Source organism: Chroicocephalus ridibundus, chromosome 14, assembly GCF_963924245.1.
Source record: "Chroicocephalus ridibundus chromosome 14, bChrRid1.1, whole genome shotgun sequence".
Lineage (NCBI taxonomy): Eukaryota > Metazoa > Chordata > Aves > Charadriiformes > Laridae > Chroicocephalus > Chroicocephalus ridibundus.
Genome location: NC_086297.1, coordinates 14,979,370 through 15,002,198, shown reverse-complemented (window position 1 = coordinate 15,002,198; position 22,829 = coordinate 14,979,370). Strand labels below are relative to the sequence as shown.

At 43.4% G+C, this 22,829-nt stretch overlaps 1 protein-coding gene and 1 long non-coding RNA gene across 6 annotated transcripts in view; one reads left to right on the top strand and one right to left on the bottom strand.

Moving 5' to 3' along the window:
* Positions 1 to 22,829, top strand: part of LOC134523342 (uncharacterized) — an 80,778-nt gene that overhangs the window by 7,973 nt on the left and 49,976 nt on the right. For 4 of the 5 annotated variants that reach the window (XR_010073300.1, XR_010073299.1, XR_010073303.1 and 1 more), the window contains exons 5-6: positions 18,281 to 18,362; positions 20,079 to 20,220. This is a non-coding gene — a long non-coding RNA (uncharacterized LOC134523342). The remainder of the gene's footprint in view (positions 1 to 18,280; positions 18,363 to 20,078; positions 20,221 to 22,829) is intronic. The other variant, XR_010073301.1, reaches the window with a different exon arrangement.
* On the bottom strand, positions 998 to 20,286 carry LOC134523341 (myosin heavy chain, skeletal muscle, adult-like). The gene is made up of 38 exons (XM_063352185.1): positions 20,065 to 20,286; positions 19,833 to 19,976; positions 19,583 to 19,739; positions 16,748 to 16,775; positions 16,536 to 16,650; positions 16,358 to 16,450; positions 16,168 to 16,231; positions 15,987 to 16,085; positions 15,792 to 15,895; positions 15,567 to 15,705; positions 14,733 to 14,851; positions 14,486 to 14,635; positions 13,289 to 13,459; positions 12,505 to 12,814; positions 12,274 to 12,350; positions 11,491 to 11,578; positions 11,283 to 11,400; positions 10,985 to 11,108; positions 10,760 to 10,896; positions 10,403 to 10,658; positions 7,943 to 8,185; positions 7,660 to 7,836; positions 7,429 to 7,574; positions 7,251 to 7,341; positions 6,770 to 7,159; positions 6,474 to 6,600; positions 6,200 to 6,318; positions 5,402 to 5,598; positions 4,917 to 5,100; positions 4,665 to 4,830; positions 4,369 to 4,493; positions 3,878 to 4,186; positions 3,555 to 3,758; positions 3,135 to 3,260; positions 2,869 to 3,039; positions 2,678 to 2,782; positions 2,444 to 2,539; positions 998 to 1,259 (listed from the first exon to the last, which is right to left on the bottom strand). Exons 1-38 carry the CDS (start codon positions 20,269 to 20,271, stop codon positions 1,104 to 1,106), a joined length of 5,832 nt encoding a protein of 1,943 aa, XP_063208255.1. The 5' UTR covers positions 20,272 to 20,286; the 3' UTR covers positions 998 to 1,103.

Below are 22,829 nucleotides of genomic sequence, written 5' to 3'. Positions count from 1 at the left end.
AATAGCCCTCAGTTACCGCTAAGCTGTGTTTGATTCACTGTATACACAGGTTTCTGAGAAAATCCCGCAAGGCTGTGTGGTCTCCCTGAAAATAAGGGGCAGAAGTTACTTGGAAGCCAAGAGCTGTCAGTTCTATGAAAACACCAGCTTAGGCAGGCATCTGTGGGCTTGTCTTTAACATACCTTGGCACTCTCCGTGTGTCTTTCACCCAAACTAGAGGCAAGATGTCATGCGTCGGAATAATCCAGCTGAGAGAGGTGATAGAGCACATGAGACTTCACAGTTGTACGTGCCCACTGTGCCTTTACTGTTCAGATCAGGGTCTGAATGAAGGAAGAAGTGTTTGACGACTTACCCCTTTCCTTATTCCCCAAAATACACTGCCTGCTTAGCAAAAGCGAGCTAGAGGTATGTGAGGAAGGAATGGAGGGATACACCCACCAGTTTTCTTCTTTCTCTTGCCTGAGGCAATGCCACATGCAGCCTGTTGTGCGAGAGTGACAAGGCTGATCCTTGAGGCGATGTGTTGAGGAGGGGTGCTGGTGCCACGCAGTGTGCGAGAAATGGGCCCTAAGGGGCAGTCCTTCCAGCAAGTGGCCCCAGGGGGCAGGGCTCAGCATTTTGTCCACTGCAGAGAAACAAGGAGCAGGTGGTGACAGCAGCTGGGGGAATCTAGGGTAGGAGAGATGGCGTGATTTAGAGGCACTATGGATATGGATCCTCTTTTGCCTCTCATATGGGAATGTAACTGTGCTGAAAGGACAATGGGAGAAGCATTAAAGGTACATGAGGGAAAGAGCAGCTGTAGTTGAAGAGAGCACAAGCTGGACTATCAGCCTCTAAGTTTGCGGGTCCTCCGTCCAGAGTTTGCATTAGCTTCTCCCTTCCCCCAGCCGGGGAAAGCAAGAAAATCAACGCAACAGCCCAAGCTTGATCAGAAAAAAAACCAAAGAAGGCACTGTTCATATTGCGTATGCAGAGGAATCTACCATCTTTATTCTCTAGACATTGACATGGTTACAAAGACTAATTACAGAAGAAAGTGACTGAGAGGTTCACATTTTGTGCAGCCCCCAGGTCACTTTGCTGCCTCAGGACATCCTCACTCTTCCTCTCCTATCTTCTTGCTGTGAAACTCCCGACTCTTCACTCGGAGCTTGTTGACCTGCGACTCTGCAATGTCAGCCCGCTCCTCGGCTTCCTCCAGCTCGTGCTGGATCTTGCGGAACTTGGAGAGGTTGACATTGGAGAGCTCCTCCTGTGCGGGGAGAGGGAGTCGGTGGTGAGGAGCCCAGGGCAGGGGTTTCGCTCCTCCTGCGCCTCCTCCCTGGGGGGATGCCCAGACCTCTATCCCCCCCCACCACTTCTTACACATAAGCCTCGTACAGACCTCCTCATCCTCCCTTGTTTAAAGTATCCCCTCCAAACCAACTTAAACAGCTTTTGAATTGTTATTGCTGTTCTGCCCCCTGGAATACGCAAAGGGGAATGGACAGCACAGCAGTCTCCATTTTTAGCTGTCAAAAAAAATCTGAGGCTCAGTTTTTTATTCCTTACACTCAAAGGTTAGGGCTAAGAAAAAACAGCGGCACCAAGAACATGTATACAACCCAAAGGTGACATTATATGGTATCCTCTGGGAGGTACCTGCTCCCTCCTTCCAATCCCCACTAGATGAATATAGCTTCTCCTCCTTTCTCAATGTCTACTTTGACAGCACTGTTAGATGCCCATCTCCTTCTTCCCTAGCCATAAAACACCCCCCACAATCCACCCTCCTCTTCCAGCTACTGTCTGCAGTCACATATCTCATCACTTTGTCTTAGGAAGAATGTTGCTTTGTAGAAGAAATTCAAACTTTTTTCAAGTTCAGCGGATGAGCTAAGCATCTCTGTCTCCTATTCTGTCTCCGTGTCTTAGGTCTGCACTCTCTGATAGAAGGTGCCAAACTTAAAGTAGATGAGTCAGTTAGAACCCATCCATGTCCTTCTCACAAATCATTCACTCATCACAGGACATTGAAACCTCTCTATATTGGCCTAAGCAGGAAGGAACCTGACTCAGAAATTTATCAGCTGAGATATTGGTTGTGAGTTCTGTCTGTCAATCTGTTCTCCTGTACGTAAAATATTGCAGAATACCATAGATTATCCCTGACAGGAGAATGGCTGAAAGAAAACAATGTCAACGGTACTCTCAAGATTATGTTCCTAGAGTACTTAAGTGTCTCATGAGTGGCCACTCCTTACAGGTTTTACAAGGAGGAGTTTCTTCTAGGCATACAATAAAGAATTCCCAGATGACTGACCTTTCTTTCTCTGCACTTGAAGTCCATCATTGTTCACCACTTTCTATACTTCCACAAAACTCTTATTCATTTCCCATATGATTGATATTCATCCTCAGAAAGAGATGCTTCTTACCACTACAAGCAATACTTACAGCTTCCTCAGCTTGTCTCTTGTAGGATTTCACCTTCATTTGCAGCTTGTCCACCAGATCCTGGAGCCTCAGAATATTCTTCCGGTCTTCCTCAGACTAAAGACATTGGCAAACAGGAAAGAGAGTGAATTGGTTCCCCACCATGTGAGTTAGCAATTCCCTTTGGCAATCAAGTGCAAAAAATTCTACTTCCCGCGAGAGGGTGTGTCAGCCCAAGGAGGCCTCCTGCCGTACCTGGTAGGTCAGCTCCTTCACCCTCCTCTCGTACTTGCGCACCCCCTTCACGGCTTCGGCGCTGCGCTTCTGCTCAGCATCAACCTCCCCTTCCAGCTCCCGCACCTGCAATGAGAAGCCCATCTTTGGAGCTTCCCTGATGGCTGCTTACGTGACGTGTTCACTCCTGCAGAAATACCAGCCCTACGCACTCTGGCCTCCAGCTTCTGGATTTGCTTCTTGCCTCCCTTCAGTGCCAACTGCTCAGCCTCATCTAGACGAAGCTGCAGGTCCTTCACCGTCTGGTCCAGGTTCTTCTTCATCCTCTCCAGGTGAGCACTGGTGTCCTGCTCCTTCTTCAGCTCTTCTGCCATCATGGCTGCCTGATGAGAGCAAAGAGGCAAAGCCATTTTTGGGGCTGGAGACAATCTGGGGAGAAGGAACTTATATTAAGCTGTGAAAGGATCTCCCGACTCACATCTGTGATGGCCTTCTTGGCTTTCTCCTCAGCGTTGCGAGCCTCCTGGATCGTATCCTCCATTTCACCCTGAATTTGGGCAATGTCTGTTTCCAGCTTCTTCTTGGTGTTGATCAAGCTGGTGTTCTGTGCCAAGAGAGAGTGCAAGACTTGTATTCTGAGGCCTGCAATACCAAACCTGCAGCGTGAGCCAAGTCTTTACTCTTCAAGCTTGCAATCAAAAATCTGGAATTCTTTTTAAAACGGTTGTTTACAAAATGTGAGGCGTTGGCTCAGGTGATGGGCGCTGAGCATACCTTCTGCTGTGGCTAGCAGGAGAGAGGCCATTGCAGACCACTGTCCTGCCCTATCCTCTGGTGTAGAGCGGCCCTCTGTGTCTGTTAAGTGTCAACACAACTGCTTTTGGTACCACACACTTACCTGGGTATGGAGGAGCTGCACGCGTTCAGTGGCATCCAGAAGCTCCTGCTCAGCCACTTTCCTGGAGCGCTCCGTCTGCTCCAGGGCTGCCCGTAGCTCCTCAATTTCAGCCTGCAGCAGGTTTGCTCTGCGCTCCACCATGGCCACCTGCTCCTTCAGGTCCTCCTGTGTCCTGAGAGCGTCGTCCAAGTGTATCTGGGTATCCTGTAAAAGAGGCAACAAAAATTGCAAGGTGTCAGTGTGTGCTTGGGTGTCAAAAATGTCAGGTTTTTTGTCTTACTGTAGCTTTGTTATTTGTCTTACTGTAGCTTTGCTGAACAGACCTTGAGCACTCCCTGTGTGTTTCTCAGGTTCTTTTGTGCCTCTGCAGCCACGCGGTTGGCATGGCTCAGCTGGATCTCCATTTCGTTCAGGTCTCCCTCCATCTTCTTCTTCAGCCGCAGGGCTTCATTCCTGCTCCTGATCTCAGCGTCCAGGGTGCTCTGCATGGACTCCACAATTCTGAGGTGGTTTCTCTTCAGCTGGTCAATCTCCTCATCTTTCTCTGCTATCTTCCTGTCAATCTCAGACTTCACCTGGTTGAGCTCAAGCTGGAGGCGCAGGATCTTCCCCTCTTCATGTTCTAGGGAGGCCTGGACAAAGGGACACAAATATTTGTAACATCAATGGAGCTACTGCTTTCTAGTTAATTAGAGAATACTTCAGAAAACCTCAGCTGGCTGCACTCCCCAGCCAGAAGAGGGTAGGAACAAGCAGTTTTTAGCCATGTTTCCCCATTGCTCAATTTTTTAGTGCAGAGCTTATGGGCATGTACCTCAGCTTCCTCCAGAGCAGCCTGGATTTCAGATTTCTCCTGCTCAATCTGCTTCTTGACTTTCTCCAGCTCATGAATCGCCTTTCCACCCTCGGCAATCTGCTCCGTGAGGTCGGAAATCTCCTCTGTGGGAGCAAAGACCAATGACATGGTCAGGCACAGAGCAGAATGGGAAGGGCCCTTTCACACCAAGGTGACAGGCATCTTTGCCGACCTGCAGGCACAGACCCATACGGAATGGCAGTAGCGGTGGCTAGGGAAAGAGCTCTGCCAGGAGCCGAGGAACGGGGACTTACGCTGCAAGTTCTTGTTCTCACGCTTCAGCGTTTCCAGGTGGTCCAAGGACTCCTCATAGGCATTCTTCATCTTAAACAGCTCTGTGCTGAGAGAGCGAGACTCCTTCTGGGAGGCTTCCAGCTCAGCCTGCGTTTCCTCATACTTCTGCTTCCACTCTGCCAGGATCTGAAGAGAAACGGGGCGTGAGTATGGCTGTGGCAATCAGGAGGGGATGCTCTGCCCAGAAGCCCCAGGCCTGGAGCCCAAAACACCTTGTCAAAATTCTTCTGCTTCTTATCCAGTGCTGCGCAGGCAGCATTCGATCGCTCCACGTCAATCATCAGGTCCTCCACCTCATTCTGCAGCCTCTGCTTCGTCTTCTCCAGGGAGGCACATTTGGCATTGACGGCTTCAACGTGTTCCTCAGCATCCTGCAGGCGCTGTGCCAGCTTCTTCCTGGGAGGAGATAGGCACAGCTCACAGTCAGCATAGAGGAACCAATGTTCCAGTAACAAGAGCATGCTTAATCATTTTGTAGACTGCAGTCACACAGAGTTAAAAGCTTCATTTATGCTGTTCTTAGCCTTTGCCTTTACTAAAAACTAAATCTTCTATAGGATAAAAACTTGCACTATCCATTACCCTTCCCCAAAACAAATCCATGTCTTATTCCTCACAGTATATTTGTGTATCTCTTCCAATGTTGCCTTTGAATTTTCAGTCCCCCCTGGCTTCTTCACATCCTATCTCCACATACTTGGCCTCCTCCAGCTCCTCCGTGCGCTGAATAGCATCTGTCTCGTATTTGGTTCTCCACTGGGCCACTTCGCTGTTGGCCTTGGACAGGGCACGCTGCAGCTCCCCCTTGGCCTCCTGCTCCTCCTCATATTGCTCCCGCAGCAAGTCACAGTCGTGGCGAGCAGACTGCAAGGCATGGGCCAGGGCATTCTTGGCCTGGGGAGACAGTGCATTTGGGACAATGAATTTCCTGTGAGACATTAGAATGTCAATATAGGGAAAGTTGTTGAAAACTCTTTGAATCTGATATTTAAAGTCAGCCCAAGAAAAAAAGGTACATTGATTCCATGTTCTGAGAATCTTCTTATGCTTCCATTCATCAGAATCAAGAATGTTACCTCAGGAGAGATGATGGGTAAACTCTAAACAGAAACTATAAATCTGGGAATTGTTAAATCTTAAAATCTTATGTTCTAAAGTTTCAGCTTCCATTAGGGAAAAGTACAATTAGAAATGCAGTTTTTTAGATATATCTCAACTTTTTTCATATGTCATCATTTATCCAAATAAAGACTTAAATTTTCTTTCTCTGTCTCAGTATGCAGGTTGGAGGCAACGCCCTGTTCAGCTTCTCTTCCCACACTGAAGAGGTGAAAAAATTGTCCATCTAGTTTGAGAGCACCCAAATTAAAATGACATGGCTAATATATTCTGATTTGAGAGTAGTAAACATATTTCTGATGTGAGACTAGTAAATATCCTGAAAGAAGGTGGAATCTGAATCCCAAGTCAATCACCCTACAAGAAGTACCTTTACCTTTATTTCTTCCTCTAAATGTCTCTTTAGTTCCTCGATCTGTTGAGTAAATGCCTGTTTGCCTCTGGATAGCTGAGATATCAGAGCATCTTTTTCTTCCACCTGGCGTGAATATTCACCTGAAAAATGTAAAAAGCAATACTCAACCAGTGTGTGTTTACAGCACTGTATATCACTTACAGAGTATAGACCAATTTGAGTAAAACACCGCTCTTTTACTTGTAATCATCAGTTACAGGTTCTCCGATTCCAGAGAGGTGTAGGGGTGCGTTACCTGCTTCTGTCTGCAGACGGGCTCTTTGAGTATTGAGGTCATTGATCATGCGCTGATGCTCTTCATCTTTTGTCTTAATTTCACTCAGCTGGTCTTCCAGAGTTCGACACATTTTCTCCAGGTTTGCCTATATGTCAAATGCATGTAAGGAAAGAGGATTATCACTAAATTCTAGCAGGTTGTTCCCATGATGAAAAACAACACAACTGTATGTGATAGCAAAATGTAATCAGAAAGTTCAAAATCAAGTGTCAGGTCATGTATCATAGGCCAGTAATCTGACAGAAACTCTGTACCTTGGCTTTGGAGACAGACTCCATGTTACTGGCCAAGTCATCAATCTCCATCTTCATCTCACTCTTCTCCTTCTCCAGCTTCTGCTTCACTCGCTGCAGGTTGTCAATCTGCTCCCCAAGCTCAGCTGTGCTGTCTGCGTGTTTCTTCCGCAGCGTGGCAGCCGTGGCCTCATGCTGCAGCGTGGCCTCTTCGAGGTCACGACGCATCTTCTGAAACTCTGCCTCACGCTTCTTGTTCATCTCAATCTGAGCTGCGGTAGCCCCTCCTGCTTCTTCCAGGCGCTCACTGATCTCCTCGAGCTCCCTCGAGAGGTCAGCCCGATGCTTCTCTGCTTTTGCCCGAGAGGTTCGCTCTGCCTCAATTTCCTCCTCCAGTTCCTCAATACGCGCCTGGGGAACATTGGGCAGCCTTCACACCCATGCCCTCCTCCTTCCTCACCGGGGACCCAGTGGTGAAAGAGGGGAAGGAACAGAGACTTGCCTGCAGCTCCTTGATCTTCTTCTGCAATTGCATGCCCAGGGCTTGCTCATCCTCGATTTTGCTCTGGATCTGGCTGATTTCAAAGTCTTTCCTTTGGGCAAAGCAAACCATGTTAGAGCTCAAAGGAAGAAGACAAGTGCACCAGCACAGCGCTCAGGTGCCCCACAGCCACACTTACTTCTTCAGTTTCTCATCCAGCTGCTGCTTATCATTTTCCAAATCCATTATGCTGTCATGGGCCAGCTTCAGGTCTCCTTCAAGTTTCCTCTTGGCTCTCTCAAGGTCCATGCGCAGTTTCTTCTCTTGCTCCAGGGACCCTTCCAGCTAAACACAACACCACCATCAGTGCTCTCTTCGCAGTGTCTGACTGTGCAACATCTTTAATCTTCTCGTATGCCTCTATACTTACATCGTCCACTTGCTGCTCCAGCTTGGTCTTGGCTTTGGTCAGCGTATTGACTTTGTCCTCTTCTGCCTGCAGGTCATCCAGTGTCTGCTGATGGGCCTCTTGGAGGGCTTTCTTCTCTTTTGTCAGCTTCACAATGGTCTCATCCAGGGCTGCCATCTCCTCTGTGAGGTTTTTCACCTTTGAGAAAAGGGAGGAAATGCAGATAAGAAATGTTGTTTAAAACTTTACACTGTGTAACAAAACAGAGGTCTTTTCTGTAAGAGTGACATCTTCTGCTTTATACCTTATTTTCAGTCGCATGTTTCTCCTTCTCAACCTTGGCCAGTGTTAACTCAAGATCGTCAATATCTTTCTTCAGCTCTGAGCATTCATCCTCCAGTTTCCTCTTCTTGGCTGTCAGCTCAGCATTAATTTCCTCCTCATCCTCGGCCCTTTCAGTCACTTCTTTAACTTTGGCTTCCAGCTGGATTTTGGTTTTGATGAGCTGGTCACACCTTTCCTCAGCATCAGCCAAGCTGTCTGCTTCCTGGTGGGGAGACACAAATTTTCTTGGTTTGTTTTCTTAACTTTTCTATGTAAACATGTGTTGAAGTGTAGCCTAAAGTTGGCCTCTCCAGAACAACTTTAATCTTGCTTTTTTTTCTTTTTTGTTCTTAGGTGAATTATACAGCTTCTCAGTTGGAAACAATATTGGTTCCTAAACTTTTTTCTCTCTCTTAAAAATGTCTCACAGATGTGGTAGGCGTGAGAATTTCTCACTTACTTTGTAACTGAATCCTTCTAAACCCATTATGATTTTGGGACTAAAAGCTCTGGTAATCTCAGCAATAATTCAATAGAAAAAAAGATTACTCTCTGACTAAATGTATTAAGACTGCTGCTTGTGCAAGTGGAGTCTTACTGTCGTAAATCAGATACCTGTGTGTCACCCTTCCATACTGTATCTAGACTGGCATATGCTGGTTTCAGATGATCACCACATCATCTTATTCTTTGGTGGGCTTTTGGTATAATGAATTTGTTTTGTCACAAATGAATTTGAAAGGCAAACATCTTATAAGAAATTCCAACAAGATATTTATTGTTCTCCATATAGTAGGGGAAAAATAGGTAACTCAGGATTCCCATTTTCTATGGGAATGTTCAAATAATTGGTAATTAATACAGTGTTCCAATTTTATTTGGTAATTTAAGTCATTTAATCAGTAGATTAAAATGACTTTGGAAGATAACATTTGAATATCAAATACTTTTGTGTATCTTTGTAAGCAATATTTTAGTTTGTGAAGTGCTGTGTGTCTACAAGGTTCATAGGCTTCTGGTGGTAAAATTACTGGTGTTTAAGATTGAGAGTTCTGGCTATGAAGTTATCTTTACTAAAAGAATATTCCTTTCAACTAAAAGCTAAGAGTCCATGATTGCTTCCAACTCCCCACTTCTGAACTAATATAGCACTGGGTGTGCCACTCCTATAAGCTCCACCAAGAGCCGGTCTATCCATATTGCCATGTTATTTTGTAGAATCATAGAACAGTTTGGGTTGGAAGGGACCTTTAAAGGTCATCTAGTCCAACCTCCCTGCAATGGGCAGGGACACCTCCCACTAGATCAGGTCCCATTTACTGTTTGATTCCTTCAAATGCTGCAGCTACTTAAGTTGAACATCCCTCCCAAGGATGGATACCAGGTATTGTTAACATTGAAATGATTGGGTTTTTTCACCACTTTCTTTTTTTTCTGATAGAGTGTATAGGTTGGGTCTCTGCAATCAATGGGCAGAAAAAAGGGGAGCAGAGGGGGAGATGCTGTCCAAATGTTCTCTCACTGTGTTTATAGTTAATAAAGCTTCTGTGTGACCTGTTCTAAGTTGGGACCCCCACACTGGGGACCCAAACACAGGTGCGTTATGGAAAGATGGCTTTTAGTGGAAAGGAGTGTTATTTTAATAAAGATAACTTCTTAGCCAGATGTCTCAATCTTAAATATTAATAATTTTACCACCACAGGATGTTGTTTGTAGTGGAATTACCAGAGAAAATCCAGATAAGAGGTGCAAAAAACTACAATGTACAAAAAGCTCAGAAACTTCTGCTTCATTATAAATTTCATTTATAATATTGATTCATACCCATTAAGCCTAAAGCATACAGAGCTCTTTTGTGTAACTAACAACTCAGTGAAGAAGAACCCCCTGGATGCTGTCACTTTTTCTCGGAAACAGGAATTCTGTGTCTATATATTGTTAGACTAAGGAGAAAATTGAAGCTGTATTTCACAGTTACTGAGTGAATGATTAACTTCTAGTTATCTATTATTTTCCTGCACCTGAATTCACAAGTATCACTTTCAACTCTGGTTTTCATTTATGCTACAAAATAAACTCATTGTTCTATATCTTGGTGAGATGGAGATAACCCCTGCAGGACTCACCTACTCGGAGTTGGGGATTCAGCCAAAACTCTGCTCTGAGTATTTACTGTTGGCTAGCTATATCTGCTTCCTTCCTCTCATAGTGCAAGAGCACTGACTCCCACTTGGAGCTCCCTGCTTCTTTGCAATGGCCATCAGAGTGGTCATCACGCCACTGCCAGATGCTGATTTCCTCAACTTCACATACATATGATGGATAATTCACCACATATCTGACTTTTGGTCTTCTACAGTCTGACCTTCTGCCTCATAAAGAACAGTCTGAATGTATAGACTCCTTTTCTGAGTGATAAATTAAAGGTGATAAACTCACAGCCTGCACTTGGAGCTGCAGGTCATTTTTTTCCTGCAGCAGGGCCACCATTTTCTCCTCCAGCTCCTTCCTCTTTGCTTCAGACTTTGCAAGCTCTTCCTTGGTTTTCTCAAACTCTTGTTTCATGTTGGCCATCTCCTTCTCAGATTCTGCGCTTTTCAGCAAGGGCTTGATCTTGAAGAAGAGCTTCATCCAGGGCCAGTGCTTGACATTCATGAATGCACGAATGTTGTACTGGATGCAGAAGATGGACTCCCTGAAGCATAATTCAAATGTACATTGAATATTTTCAATATGACAAGTGTCAACGCTTTCCCCCAAGTACAGTGACGTTAACTGAAGATGAGGAATGTCTACCTCCTCTCCACCATTCTCTGGTACTCCACTCTCATCAGGAAGCCCCTGCACCTGGCCTGTGTGCGGGTGATAATCTGTGCCAGCTTCTCATCCCTCATCTCCTCCAGGAGTCCCAGCAGCCCAGCTTTGAAGAACACCTTGAGAAAGGGAATATCGCAGGGAACGATCACTGTCAGGTAGAGCAAAGCACAAGCACAGAGTGAGTGAGTCAAGGAGGGTTTGTACCTTGGTGTGACCAAATTTGTACTGGGTGTGGTCCACATCGATTGAAGCAAGAAGCTTCTCTGAAGCCTTCTTGCTATCGATGAACTGTCCCTCTGGGATAGCACTGGCATTAAGCACCTTGTATCTGTGAAAAGAGAAGGAGGAAGACAAGGCTGTTTTTTCCCAATCAACACACACCAGCTACTGAACCCCACCAGCTCATATATAGCTATTTTTGACAACAGATTCCAGCCTGAATGAACCTATATGAATGAACCAACATTGCTTTTAATGATGCTGAGAAGTGCAGTGCTCTTACCTCTGTTTGAAGTCAGCATAGAGAACTCTGCTGGGGAAACCTTTCCTGCAAATTCTGATGCCTTCTAGCACGCCGTTACACCGCAGCTGGTGAAGTACCAGTTCATGCTCCATGGCACCTAGAAAATCAGAGCGTAAATGAATACCACGGTTTCCAATGCAGAGAGGAATGGATGTATACAAGTTCTCTTTTTGCTTGAGCGTCTTACCAGGTGTTTTTGTTTCATTTGGGATGATGCAACGGACAAAATGGGGGTGAGTGCTCCGTAGATTGGTCATCAGCTTGTTTAAGTTCTCCTAGAGTGACCAGTTAGTAATGTGAGTTTCCTATGTCCAGTGTTTGATGCGTCAAACCCATGGTAATGACTTTATGACTTCTCAAAATTAGCTGGGTTTCAGAACATTTAGGTAAAGCCACAGAAACTGAATATTTCTTCTATTTGAAGATATTGAACACCGTTTTTAAAGACTGAAATACTACTATGTTGCTATTGATCCAGTGTAAGCTATACAATTTCACACTTTCGCAGAAAGTAATTAACTTTTAGATTTCTCATTTTCTGCCTTCTAAAGTCAATCTCCTTAAGTTTAAACAGGTGGGTTTATTTTCAAATAAGGTAAATATCTTCTTGAAGAATATTTATAAAGAGACTCTCAATTCCCCAACATATCAAACTCACAGAAATGCAGGAATGCTAAAGTTATATTTCTGGTCTGACCCAAAGACACAAAAATACAAAAAATGATATCTTAAAAAAACAAACAAACAAACAAACAAAAAACCACCAACCAGGATCTAGGATTAGATTTTCATGATCTTTGAAGACTGAATGCTTATTTTGTCAATAGTGAAAATTATCCTTGAAAATCTGATGTGGAATTTCCAAAGAATTTTACCACTGTTACAGCAATGCAAAATATCCCTTTCAAATTTAATATTAGCTTGCTGCCCTTCATCATATTATAAAGAGAAAATAAATGCAGTACTGTACCCGGAAAAGAGCTGAGACAGTCTGGAAAGAAGAACCCTTCTTCTTCCCACCCTTTTTGCCACCACCACCACCAGCCTCTGCAAATGGAAGAAAAGAAAAAAAATATTAAAATATGGATGTTGCAAATTGGAGACTACAGAATACAAAACAACTTTAAATGTTTAGTGTTTACTGCTTTAATTATATGTCAACATTGTACCACACTGAAAATACAATTTTTACAGAGCTGACCTGCATCTGCTCCACCATAGTTGGCAAAGAGTAAGGCCAGTGTCTTCACTGATGATTTTTGGTACAACCCAATGACAGTTTCATTCAGGGGATCCTTGTTCTTCTCAAGCCAGCCAGTGATGTTGTAGTCCACTGTGCCAGCATAGTGCACCAGGGAGAAGTGGGCCTCAGCCTTGCCTTTGGCAGGCTTGGGCTTCTGGAAGTTGCTGGACTTGCCCAGATGCTGGTCATAGAGCTTGTTCTTGAAAGAGGTGTCAGTTGCCTTGGGGAACATGCACTCCTCTTCCAGGATGGAGAAGATGCCCATGGGCTGGAAGACATTGCAACAGACAAGAGGGAGAAACAGATTAGAAAGCAGACATGCCTTGGTTGGAAAGTTCCTGGAATCAAAAGAGAATGCTGTATCTGTGCATTTCATGAAAATAGGTCAGAGAAAATCAACTAACGCTCAACTTTTTTCAGTGTTGCTGTTTCATTTGAACTTATGTAAATGCCTTTGCTGCTGAAAATATTACAACATAGCTAAATACTATCCTCTCCATAAAGCTGATTTACTTAAAGAACATGACAATCTTTTATATAACTTTATTTTGTAATCTGAAAGTGAATACTCTCACCAAAAGTCCTGATATCTGACTATGATATACAAAAACATTTCCACCCTCTTGCCACTTTCACACAGTAAATATTTGAAAAAGCCAGAATATTCTCACATGCTTCTTAAGTAAGTTTCTTGGCAAGAATGGAAGATCCACCATATAATACACTGGAACAGGAAGGATACCTTCTCAATGAGCTCAATGCAGGCAGCGAGGTCCATCCCAAAGTCAATGAATGTCCATTCAATCCCTTCCTTCTTGTACTCCTCCTGCTCCAGCACGAACATATGGTGGTTGAAGAACTGTTGCAGTTTCTCATTGGTGAAATTGATGCACAGCTGCTCAAAGCTGTTGAACTGCCAGACATAAAAAGATACGCAACATTTTCAAGGTTCAGCAATAATAGCAAGGTGTTTTATTGTGCAATCCTAATTCATCATGGCTGATACTTTAAATCCGGAGGGTGATGAGGAGAAGGACTTGGAGGTGTTGGTTGATGAGAAGTTCAACATGAGCTGGCAATGCACGCTTGCAACCCAGAAAGCCAACCATATCCTGGGCTGTGTCAAATGAAGTGTGGTCAGCAGGTCAAGGGAGGTAATTCTGCCCCTCTGCTCCTCTCTCATGAGACTCCACTTGTAGTGCTGCATCCGGCTTTGGAGTCCTCAGCACAAAAAGGACATGGACCGGTTGGAGCAGGTCCAGAGGAAGGCCACGAAGATGATAAGAGGGCTGGAGCACATCTCTGAGACAGGCTGAGAGAGTTGGGGCTGTTCAGCCTGGAGAAGAGAAGGCTTTGGGGATACCTTTTAGCAGCCTTCCAGTATCTGAAGGGGGCTTACTAGAAAGCTGGAGAAGGACTTTTTATAAGGGCATGTAGTGATAGGATGAGGGGTAATGGCTTCAAACTGGAAGAGGGTAGATTTAGATTAGATACCAGGTAAACATTTTTCACTATGCGTGTGGTGGGCCCAGGTTGCCCAGAGAAGCTGTGGCTGCCCCATCCCTGGAAGTGTTCAAGGCCAGGCTGGACGGGGCTTTGAGCAACCTAGTCAGGGAGGGTGGAACTGGATGATCTTTAAGGTCCCTTCCAACCTAAACCATTCTATGATTCTATGAAATACAAGACCTCTTCCTGTGTAGTTTTCCTATGCTATCACTCTAGCATAGGCTTTGCATGTAGAAAAGAAAGAAGATTTCAAAATCAGTGTAATTCAGAGATTAGTTTTCTATTTATTTTTTTTTCAGAATTAAAAAGGTGATTCCAAAACCCCTGCAAATAAGTGTAGGAAGATCCTAACTTCTATTAAAAATGTATCTCAAAATTCCCATTACTCTCAATTGTCCTTCTATGAAAATGCTAGGAAAACTGTGTTCCTTACATCAAAGATCTCGAAGCCAGCAATGTCCAGGACACCAATGAAGTACTGTCTGGGCTGCTTGGTATCCAGCTGTTGGTTGATGCGAACAACCATCCACAAGAACATCTTCTCATAGACAGCCTTTGCCAGGGCACCCACTGAATTGTTCACCTAAAGAAAGGAGAAAGGTTTGGAGGTTACTATACACAGCAGAGGAGAATCAACAGAACTATCAAAGCATGTTCCAGGTTTAACCTTTATTTCCTACCTGCTGCACGGTTTGACCCTTGGTCACATATTCATTCCCCACCTTGACTCGAGGGTAGCACAGTGCCTTGAGCAGGTCTGCTGAGTTCAGACCCATCAGGTACGCAGCCTTGTCAGCCACTAAACTCCAGAAAAGAGCAAGAGAGAAATAAATATTGATCAATTCCTAAAATATGGTCCTTGAGGGACTGTCTCAAAAGGAACAGCAATGTTCACTGTTACACAAAAAATGTCTGAATCAAAGCTACAAAGCTAATTTCTCTGTTGTCTTCAGGATTCAGCTTACAACACTTTCTGAGCTTCGCTTTCTACAAAAGTTCTTCAAGAGAACTCATCGCTTTCATCCTTTTCCAGGCATGACTGCGGGACTTCACACTTTCTTTCTAGTCATATTGCAAGAGGATTCATCACTCAGAGAGCTGGAGGCATGGATTATACTTCACGCTGTGACAGAGACTGATCAAATACACAGCTCACATCAGAGTTCCCCCCAATAGGTGAGAGTAAATAGGAGCACAGTCTCCCACCTTGTTAGAACTGACCTACTTCACTACTCCACAATAGATAGAGATTGCTAAACATGACTAATAATGTTACAGACATTAACAACCATGCCTCCTGGCTTCCTGGCAGTGTACACCAGATCTCTTATTAAGTAGTTACAGAATAAAAATACAGGTATGATTACATGAGATACGTCTCAACTCTCATCTAGCCATCAAACAAATATTGTTTTAGTTACACTTTTGCATACTTGAAGCCTGAAATCTGTGTAAGTCCCTCTTTTAGTGACAAAGACAATATCTTTTGGAAAGTTTGCTGAATCTGCTGGTACCTTCTGTGCCATCGGGCTCTGCCTGCTCCTCTCGTTGTTTCTGCTTGAACTTCAGGTTCCCATAGTGCATGACAGCCCCTGTCAGCTTGTAGATGGCGGTCTTTTCATCAGCAGTGAAGCCCAGGATGTCAATGGCACTCTGGCAAGAGAAACAGTAAAGTAAATATGTACCAGGGCTCTTATCCACCAGATGACCTGTTTTACCTGCATCTGTAAGTTACTTACATCTGTAGCCATGAGCTCCTCCTGGTCATCAATGCTGGGAACAGTGATTTCACCTTGACTTACGAAGTGGAAATCATAAGGGTTGGTGGTAATGAGGAGCATGTCTGAAAGCAATAAAAGAACAAAAACAAACTTAATTTAGCTTTCCAGACAACACAATGAGGTATTCTCAAAAAAAGTTACTGATATTCCTACCAATCAGCTCTGGCTTCTTGTTGGAGGTGATCTGATAAAATATGTGGTAGCTTCTTTCTGCCTTCAGCTGGAAAGTGACTCTGGACTTCTCCAGCAGATCTGGCAAGAACAGTAGGACAGAGTTAGCAGAAGAACTGGGGAGAAGTAGAAGGAATGGGATCAGGCCAGGAGAGTCTCTTACAAGTTTCAATGTCAGCAGAAGCCAGTTTGCCCGTGGCTCCAAAGTGGATTCTGATGAATTTGCCCTGTTAAGGAGAAGAAGAAGAATTTTGGCCTAGGTGCATTTCATTGCCATCTCCTTATGTGGGAGTACCACTAGCACATCACCACTGTTATAGTGAGGAGGGATTTTGTCTAAAGCAATAACTTACAAAGCGTGAGGAGTTGTCGTTCCTCACGGTCTTGGCGTTTCCAAAAGCCTCCAGCAGTGGGTTAGCGCTGATGATTTGATCCTCAAGCGTTCCCTGCAGGAGGATAATTATTCAATTACAGTGTTTGGTTTACATGGAAATTACACGTCAAACATTCAGTCTGTTCTTCCTGACTCACCTGCATTTTGCCTGACGACTGCTCTTCCTTCTTCTTCTCCCCGCTCGCTGCAATTGTTGCAAAGTACTGGATGACACGCTTTGTGTTCACAGTCTTCCCTGCACCGGATTCTCCACTGTCAAACCAAAGAGAGAAGCAGAGAGCGTGTGGTCAGGCAGGAGGTCCCCTAGCACCGTGCAGCCCCGCAGGGACCCAAGCAGGGATGTACATACGTGATCAGGATCGACTGGTTCTCGCGATCTGTGAAAGAGGCAGAAGCAAAGCGATTAGTAATATGTATCACGAATGTTCCCGATAAAAATATTCCTGGGACTTTTAGAAGGTGCACTAGCAGTAGGCATTCAATTCCTTTTATAAACCTGTGTACCTTCACCTCTAATTCCTTTTCCACATTTTAAAGCTCCCAGCTATAGATGGGAAGCTCACGTCAAGACTGAGGTAGATGGCTGTTGTAGCATCCGCGCTTCTTTTTCTGGATATTCTCTTCATGTCAATCTTCTTTATGAAAAGGACTGCAACTAAGGAGTATTTTTGTAATCTGTAAGCTAAAGTGAACTGGAACACGTGCTTCTCATAAACTTTATAACGTAAGAAGAGGCACTACTGATCGGACCATAGGCCCCCCTAGATATTTTTTTGGTGAGTGGCCAATTCCTTTATTGCCTAAAGAAAATCACAAAAAACGCATAAGCATATAGTAACCTTTGACCAGAATACTCTCCCATACAGCAGCATATCGAAATTTTGGGACTTCCAGAGCTAGATTTGATGGTCTTGTGTGTAAAAGCTTGGGCTGAGTTTGCCTTCCAGAATTTTCTCTGGTTGTATTTTTAACCCATGCTCCGTTCTTTTTGTGTCGCTTCAACTTTTGTCACCTTTGTCTTGACCGGTTCCATTTCTACTATATTCTTTTTTGAAAAAGGAAGGGCAGAAATGCACACAGTACACAAAGTACAGACATTCCTTGGGTACCACCATGACATAATGATGGTTTCTGTTCCGGTCTCTATTTCTGACTCAGTGATCTCCACCTTTCAACTTGTTATTTTGTAGATTTCTGATCACTGAGCAAAAGTTTTTCAAGCTCTATTAAAGGATATCGATAACAAAAGCAGCAGAATCAGAAAGCTTGTCAGCATTTCTAGATCATTTAAAAAATGCTGAACAGCAGAAGTCCCAGAAAAGATCCCAGTGCAACTTCATTGAGAAAATCTTTGTGCTGTGAGAAGCGGAAAAAAACCCCTATTTTTGCCATGTCTTCCTTTTTCTTAACCAATTCTTTTTGAACCTTCTCAATTCTATAGCTGGTAGTGAATGTAAGCATAAAGGATTATGCTAAGAAGAGCTGCTTTATCAACTGTACTGAAGATGTTTGTTGAATTCAGATAGGTTACCTTGACCAGCTCTCCTTTGTTAAAAACAATCAGTAGTTTTGTAAGGCAAGACTTCCCTTTAAAAAAAATGCATCTTTTTCTTCTTGGTAAGTCACATATATTCCCATGCCCAGTAATTACCTTGCTTAGAAATTGCTGACACTTTGTCTTTTACAAAAATCAAGCTTATGGGTAGGCTGTTCCTTAAAACTCCCTCACAACTCTTTTCAAAAGTTAGTGTAGCCCTCGCCGTTTTCCAGGCATTTTTCAGTGAGAATTTTTGGTCGGTAGAGTTCCATTGGAATGCCTTGTTGAACTCTATCCTGGCAATTTGCTAGTGTTTATTTTATTGTTGTTTTGGGTTTTTTTAAGGACACTTCAATCAGAAGTTCCTCTGATGAATCCCACTATAAGGAGGAGGTCCAGAAATGAATGCTTCCCACACTGCTTTAAGGTAAACAAATTAAAAATCTCGTATGGTTATTGATAGGACCTTATATTTTCCAAGTTGTCTTTTTAAATTTTGACTGTGTCAGTACAGACTCTACAGGCTCGTTTTAAACCCTTCTGCTCCTTATGTATTTGGAAAAGAAATAAGCATAAGTTTTTACACCTGCTGCAAGTTGTTCTCAAATCTTTAATTTTGCATGTCTTGTGTTTTCACACTTCACTAGCCAGAGTTATGTTTGGAAGAAAGTCTATGTATGTTTAATAACCTGCCTTAATAGGCTGTGTAAGTAAGTGGACTAGGTTTCAAAGTGATTTTTGCCAGATTATTTAAATTTGGTCTAAGCCTCGAGGATGCTGTTTTCCAATAATCTGCATGCAGTCTGAAGAGACTGAGCCATTAGGTAACTAACTCCCAGTGGAAAAGTCTGAATTTGCAATCACCACGTTCCTGCATACGTCATGAAGGTGCCAGCGAGAGTAAGCGTATGATGACCTACATAAACGTTGCCATGATACAGCACGCTAACCACATATCAATTTACTATTGTTCCATTTTCGTCGTCTTCTATTCAAATCAACCTTCTTACTGCTACAAATGCTCCAGAATTAAATACAGTAATTGGAGAGGGAGGAGGGGGAAAGATTTATTCTAACAAATTAAAATATACCTTGCTTTGTTTGATATTCTTCTGACTAATCTGCTCTTCTGTGAAATTCTGGAAAACTAGAAAAGATGTCAGGACCCTTCTTGCTTATTGCTTGCGTTTATAATAATGAATGGAAAAGAAGAAATTGTTTCTGAGATGGAGGGAGGAAGTATCGCTTTTCTGAGCAGGTTTCACTGTAATGTCTGACTAGGACTGCTTCCTGAGTTTTCGTAAAAACACCACAGGAAGCATTGGCTTCAAAGTTGAATCTCCTTTCCCTTTACATCAAAAAATCAGAACTTTAAAAGTTCCTCCAAATTTCTTTGAAGTAAAAGCTGACACTGTATTCAGCGTTAAACAATATCCTCCTGAATATCTTGGACAGCAAATTCTAATGTTGATTGTTAGAAACATGATCTCAATAATGGTGTCCAGTTACGAAAACATTTCCAATGATGAGAGGTCATCCACCCTCCTCCCAAAAATATTAGACTGAACTATTTTGCAGAGAAAAAAAATTTTTTAGCCTCAGTGAGTGTTCACAGTCAAATAATTTTAAAGAAAATGATCAACTCACCAGTCAGCATGAACTGATAGGCGTTGTCAGAGATGGAGAAGATGTGTGGAGGGGCCTCCTGGCGCTTCTTGCCTCGGTAGGCCAACACCACCTCCGGGTTGTACACCGGCAGCCACTTGTAGGGGTTGACAGTGACGCAGAAGAGACCCGAGTAGGTCTGCGAGGAAGGGAGACGGCACATTGGCTTCCACTTAGCCTGGCAGAGCAGTTCCTCCTAGCTACCCAAAGGCAGAGTGCTGCTGGTACTTACGTAGATCATCCAGGCTGCATAACGCTCTTTGAGGTTGTACAGCACAGCGGGTTCGTGGAGGTGGGTCATCATGGCCATGTCCTCAATTTTGTCGTACTTGGGAGGGTTCATGGAGAAGACCTGATCTTCCTTCACGGTCAGGGTCTGCCAAGGAAGCAGAAGGTCCATGTATGTCAGCTAAGAGCTGATATTTGGAATCAAATGGTGTCCTTCAGCCTTGTTTTTCACTCACCTCTCCTGCTTCAGACTTTACAGTGACCTTCCCTGTTTCTCTGCTCTGGATTGTCCCTTTCACAAAGGATTCCTTTGCATGCACCACAAAGACGGATGTCTTGGCGTCAAACGGCTTGTTCTGGGCCGCAATTCTCTCCTTTTCTGACTTTCGGAGGTAAGGAGCTGCCTCTCCAAAGACGGCCATCTCAGAGTCTGCAGAGGCCATGGCTGCGCTTTATTGAAAGCACGTCAGCAGAGGTGTCTGGTGGGGAAAAAATGGTTGTGGATCACTGAGAATAATAACAAAATCCATAGCAGTGAGAAAACTACTTGCTTTTTATCTAATAAATTGCTAGGTATTGTCCCAGAAAATCTCTTAGAAGCAACCACTTAGGTACTTTTAAGTTAAGTTAAGAGTGAGACTTAGTCTTCCAAAATACTTATAACAGTAAATAGAACATCTTCTGAATATTGACTGCTATGTGTTAACTTGATAAATTCTGACCAGATTTGAGGTCTTCACATAAAGGAATCTACAGCCAGAGAAAATCACTCTCTGTTATGGTCCTTACTTATGACTGATGAATTTTCAATAGAGTACGTCTTGTTAAAGCATTACCTTGTGTGCTAAAAATGAAAAATTACTTTACTTCTTAGATCTTCCCTATTTTCAGCAACCTAGCCTAAGGAAAAGTCAGCAGAAATATAAGAGGATTTATGAAGAGAGCTCATGCAGCTGTATAAAAGTCCTGTCTCAGGCTGTACACTAGGAGTGCATAAATCAGATCGTTACCTTTGGAGAAAGGCTTGTGTCCTGGAAAGTGGCCAGCTCTGTAAAATAGGAATGGCAGTTGTTTCTTATTGCTGCACGGAATTCCAGAGATAAATTATAGACTGAAGATACAGACATGCATTGAAATTATATTGAAATTTTTTGTACACATGGGCACTGCCTCGTGGAAATGGCTGCCAGAGGCAGGAAAAATGGAATGGGATATTGCAAGGACATTGTCCTCTTTCTTCAGGCTCACAAAATGCATGCACTTACCTTGAAGCCTTCCGTGGAGACAGGCCAGACTTGTCCCTGGGAGATTTTATAGCTTCTCCTCTGCAGATGCTGCAGATGCTCCCCCTTTCTTCGGTCAAAACATTTCTGGCAAACCTTCTTTGGCAAAGCATTGTCTGGCAAACTAAGGGCATAATTTTCATTTGATTTGAATGATATAATTAGAACATTTTTATATCTTACTGACTATGTGAATACATCTATAAATAATTTGTCAAGAGTGTTAAGGAGAGAATCTAGAGTACTCAAGGCACTTAGAGAACTTGGATGCAGGGACTTATCGTTCCTCTTGCTGACTTTCTCAGTGATTTGCTGCTTGACCCATGCTAGTTTCCTTGGTATGTTGACAACACAATTTTTCAGTCATGCAATGGGGATGATAAGGTCTATGATGCTTTAGGAACACATGCATTCAGAGGAACAGAAAAGTGTGTAAAAATCCAGCAAATAATTGTTGTTAAGAGCCACTTTTCAGTGGTGGTTTCTAAAAAGCAGAAAGTCAAAATGTATTACAGCTGAGGTCTCTGTATAGGACACCCTCAATAGCTGAGAGGGTTTGAAATACAGTGAGTTGGAAGCTTGACCCAAGTAATGGGAGACTCTACTTTGAAATGGAACTCTTGAATAGATTCCTGGTCTGACTTTTGAGGTATCATATTAAAATATATACATGTGCATGCATAGGTTATATATGGTTTTGTGCATATCTCATTTAAAAAGTGGTTCCCCAAGAAACTCTGCTTTCTTATTGTTCACTCTCTTACACTTTTTACTTGCATTTGACATATGCTTGCTCCTATTGTTGTCTGCATAAATAACCAGTTCCCTCTGTCAAATCTGAAGTTCCAGAGGCTCCCATAGCCTCTCCCTAGCTACAACTCCTCAAAACAACATCCCTTACCCTACCATGCCTGTACACACAATCACACATATCACCTCAAAATATAGTTCCACATACTATGCATTCTGATAAATCCTCAGTCTAGCACTGCTGTGACATCAAAATATGCATATTTATGCATTCACAGTCCCAGAAAAATCTAACAACACAATAGTGCCTGTATCAGAGCTTTAGAGGCAGCAGGAAGTTTTCTGTAATGTTGATGGTATGTGAAAAGGAGATTTGCTGGTGGTCCAAGAGACTAACTAATCTAGTTTTAGGAAAGGGTGTAATCACTAATCACTTTAATTTCTTCAGATCCTCCAGGTCTAAACACATTTTTCTCCTGTGAATAACACAAGGACGAGGTTAGATAAACAATGTCTGGGGTCCAGTGCAATATGCAGCATCAGACTACACCCTGTGCTGTAGGAGCCCCTTCCAAGAGTCCTCTGGCACTTGCAGCACCCACGTTTTGGGCCCCAGACTGGAATTCAAACCCAGAGCTCACCCCTGAGCTCACTACACATTTTATGGTGGCAGCTGAATATCTCAGAAGGCTAATCTTTTCACATGGATTAGGAAGAAGAGCTGCTCAGGACTGGTGTAATTTTGAATTCTTGTCTAGTGCAATACAGTAATGTGGAGAGCAATTAACATCTGATTTGATCACACATTCTTCACAAAATAATTCTTCATATAGGAATAGATGCCTGTCAAATTTCCCTGTATGATCAGCTGCCACGCACAAATCCTTGGAGAAAGATGAGGCATTCAGTTACTGGGAACATATACTGACAATGGCCTCGTCTTCCTTTTTGGTTGAACAGTAGACTCA

Coding starts and splice junctions, on each gene's coding strand:
- LOC134523341 (XM_063352185.1), bottom strand. CDS start 20,271: ATGGCCTCTGCAGACTCTGAGATGGCCGTCTTTGGAGAGGCAGCTCCT. Junction 2,540..2,677: donor TGAAGGAGCTGACCTACCAG/GTACGGCAGGAG, acceptor CAATGTCTTTAG/TCTGAGGAAGACCGGAAGAA. Junction 1,260..2,443: donor AGAGACAAGCTGAGGAAGCT/GTAAGTATTGCT, acceptor CTCCCCGCACAG/GAGGAGCTCTCCAATGTCAA.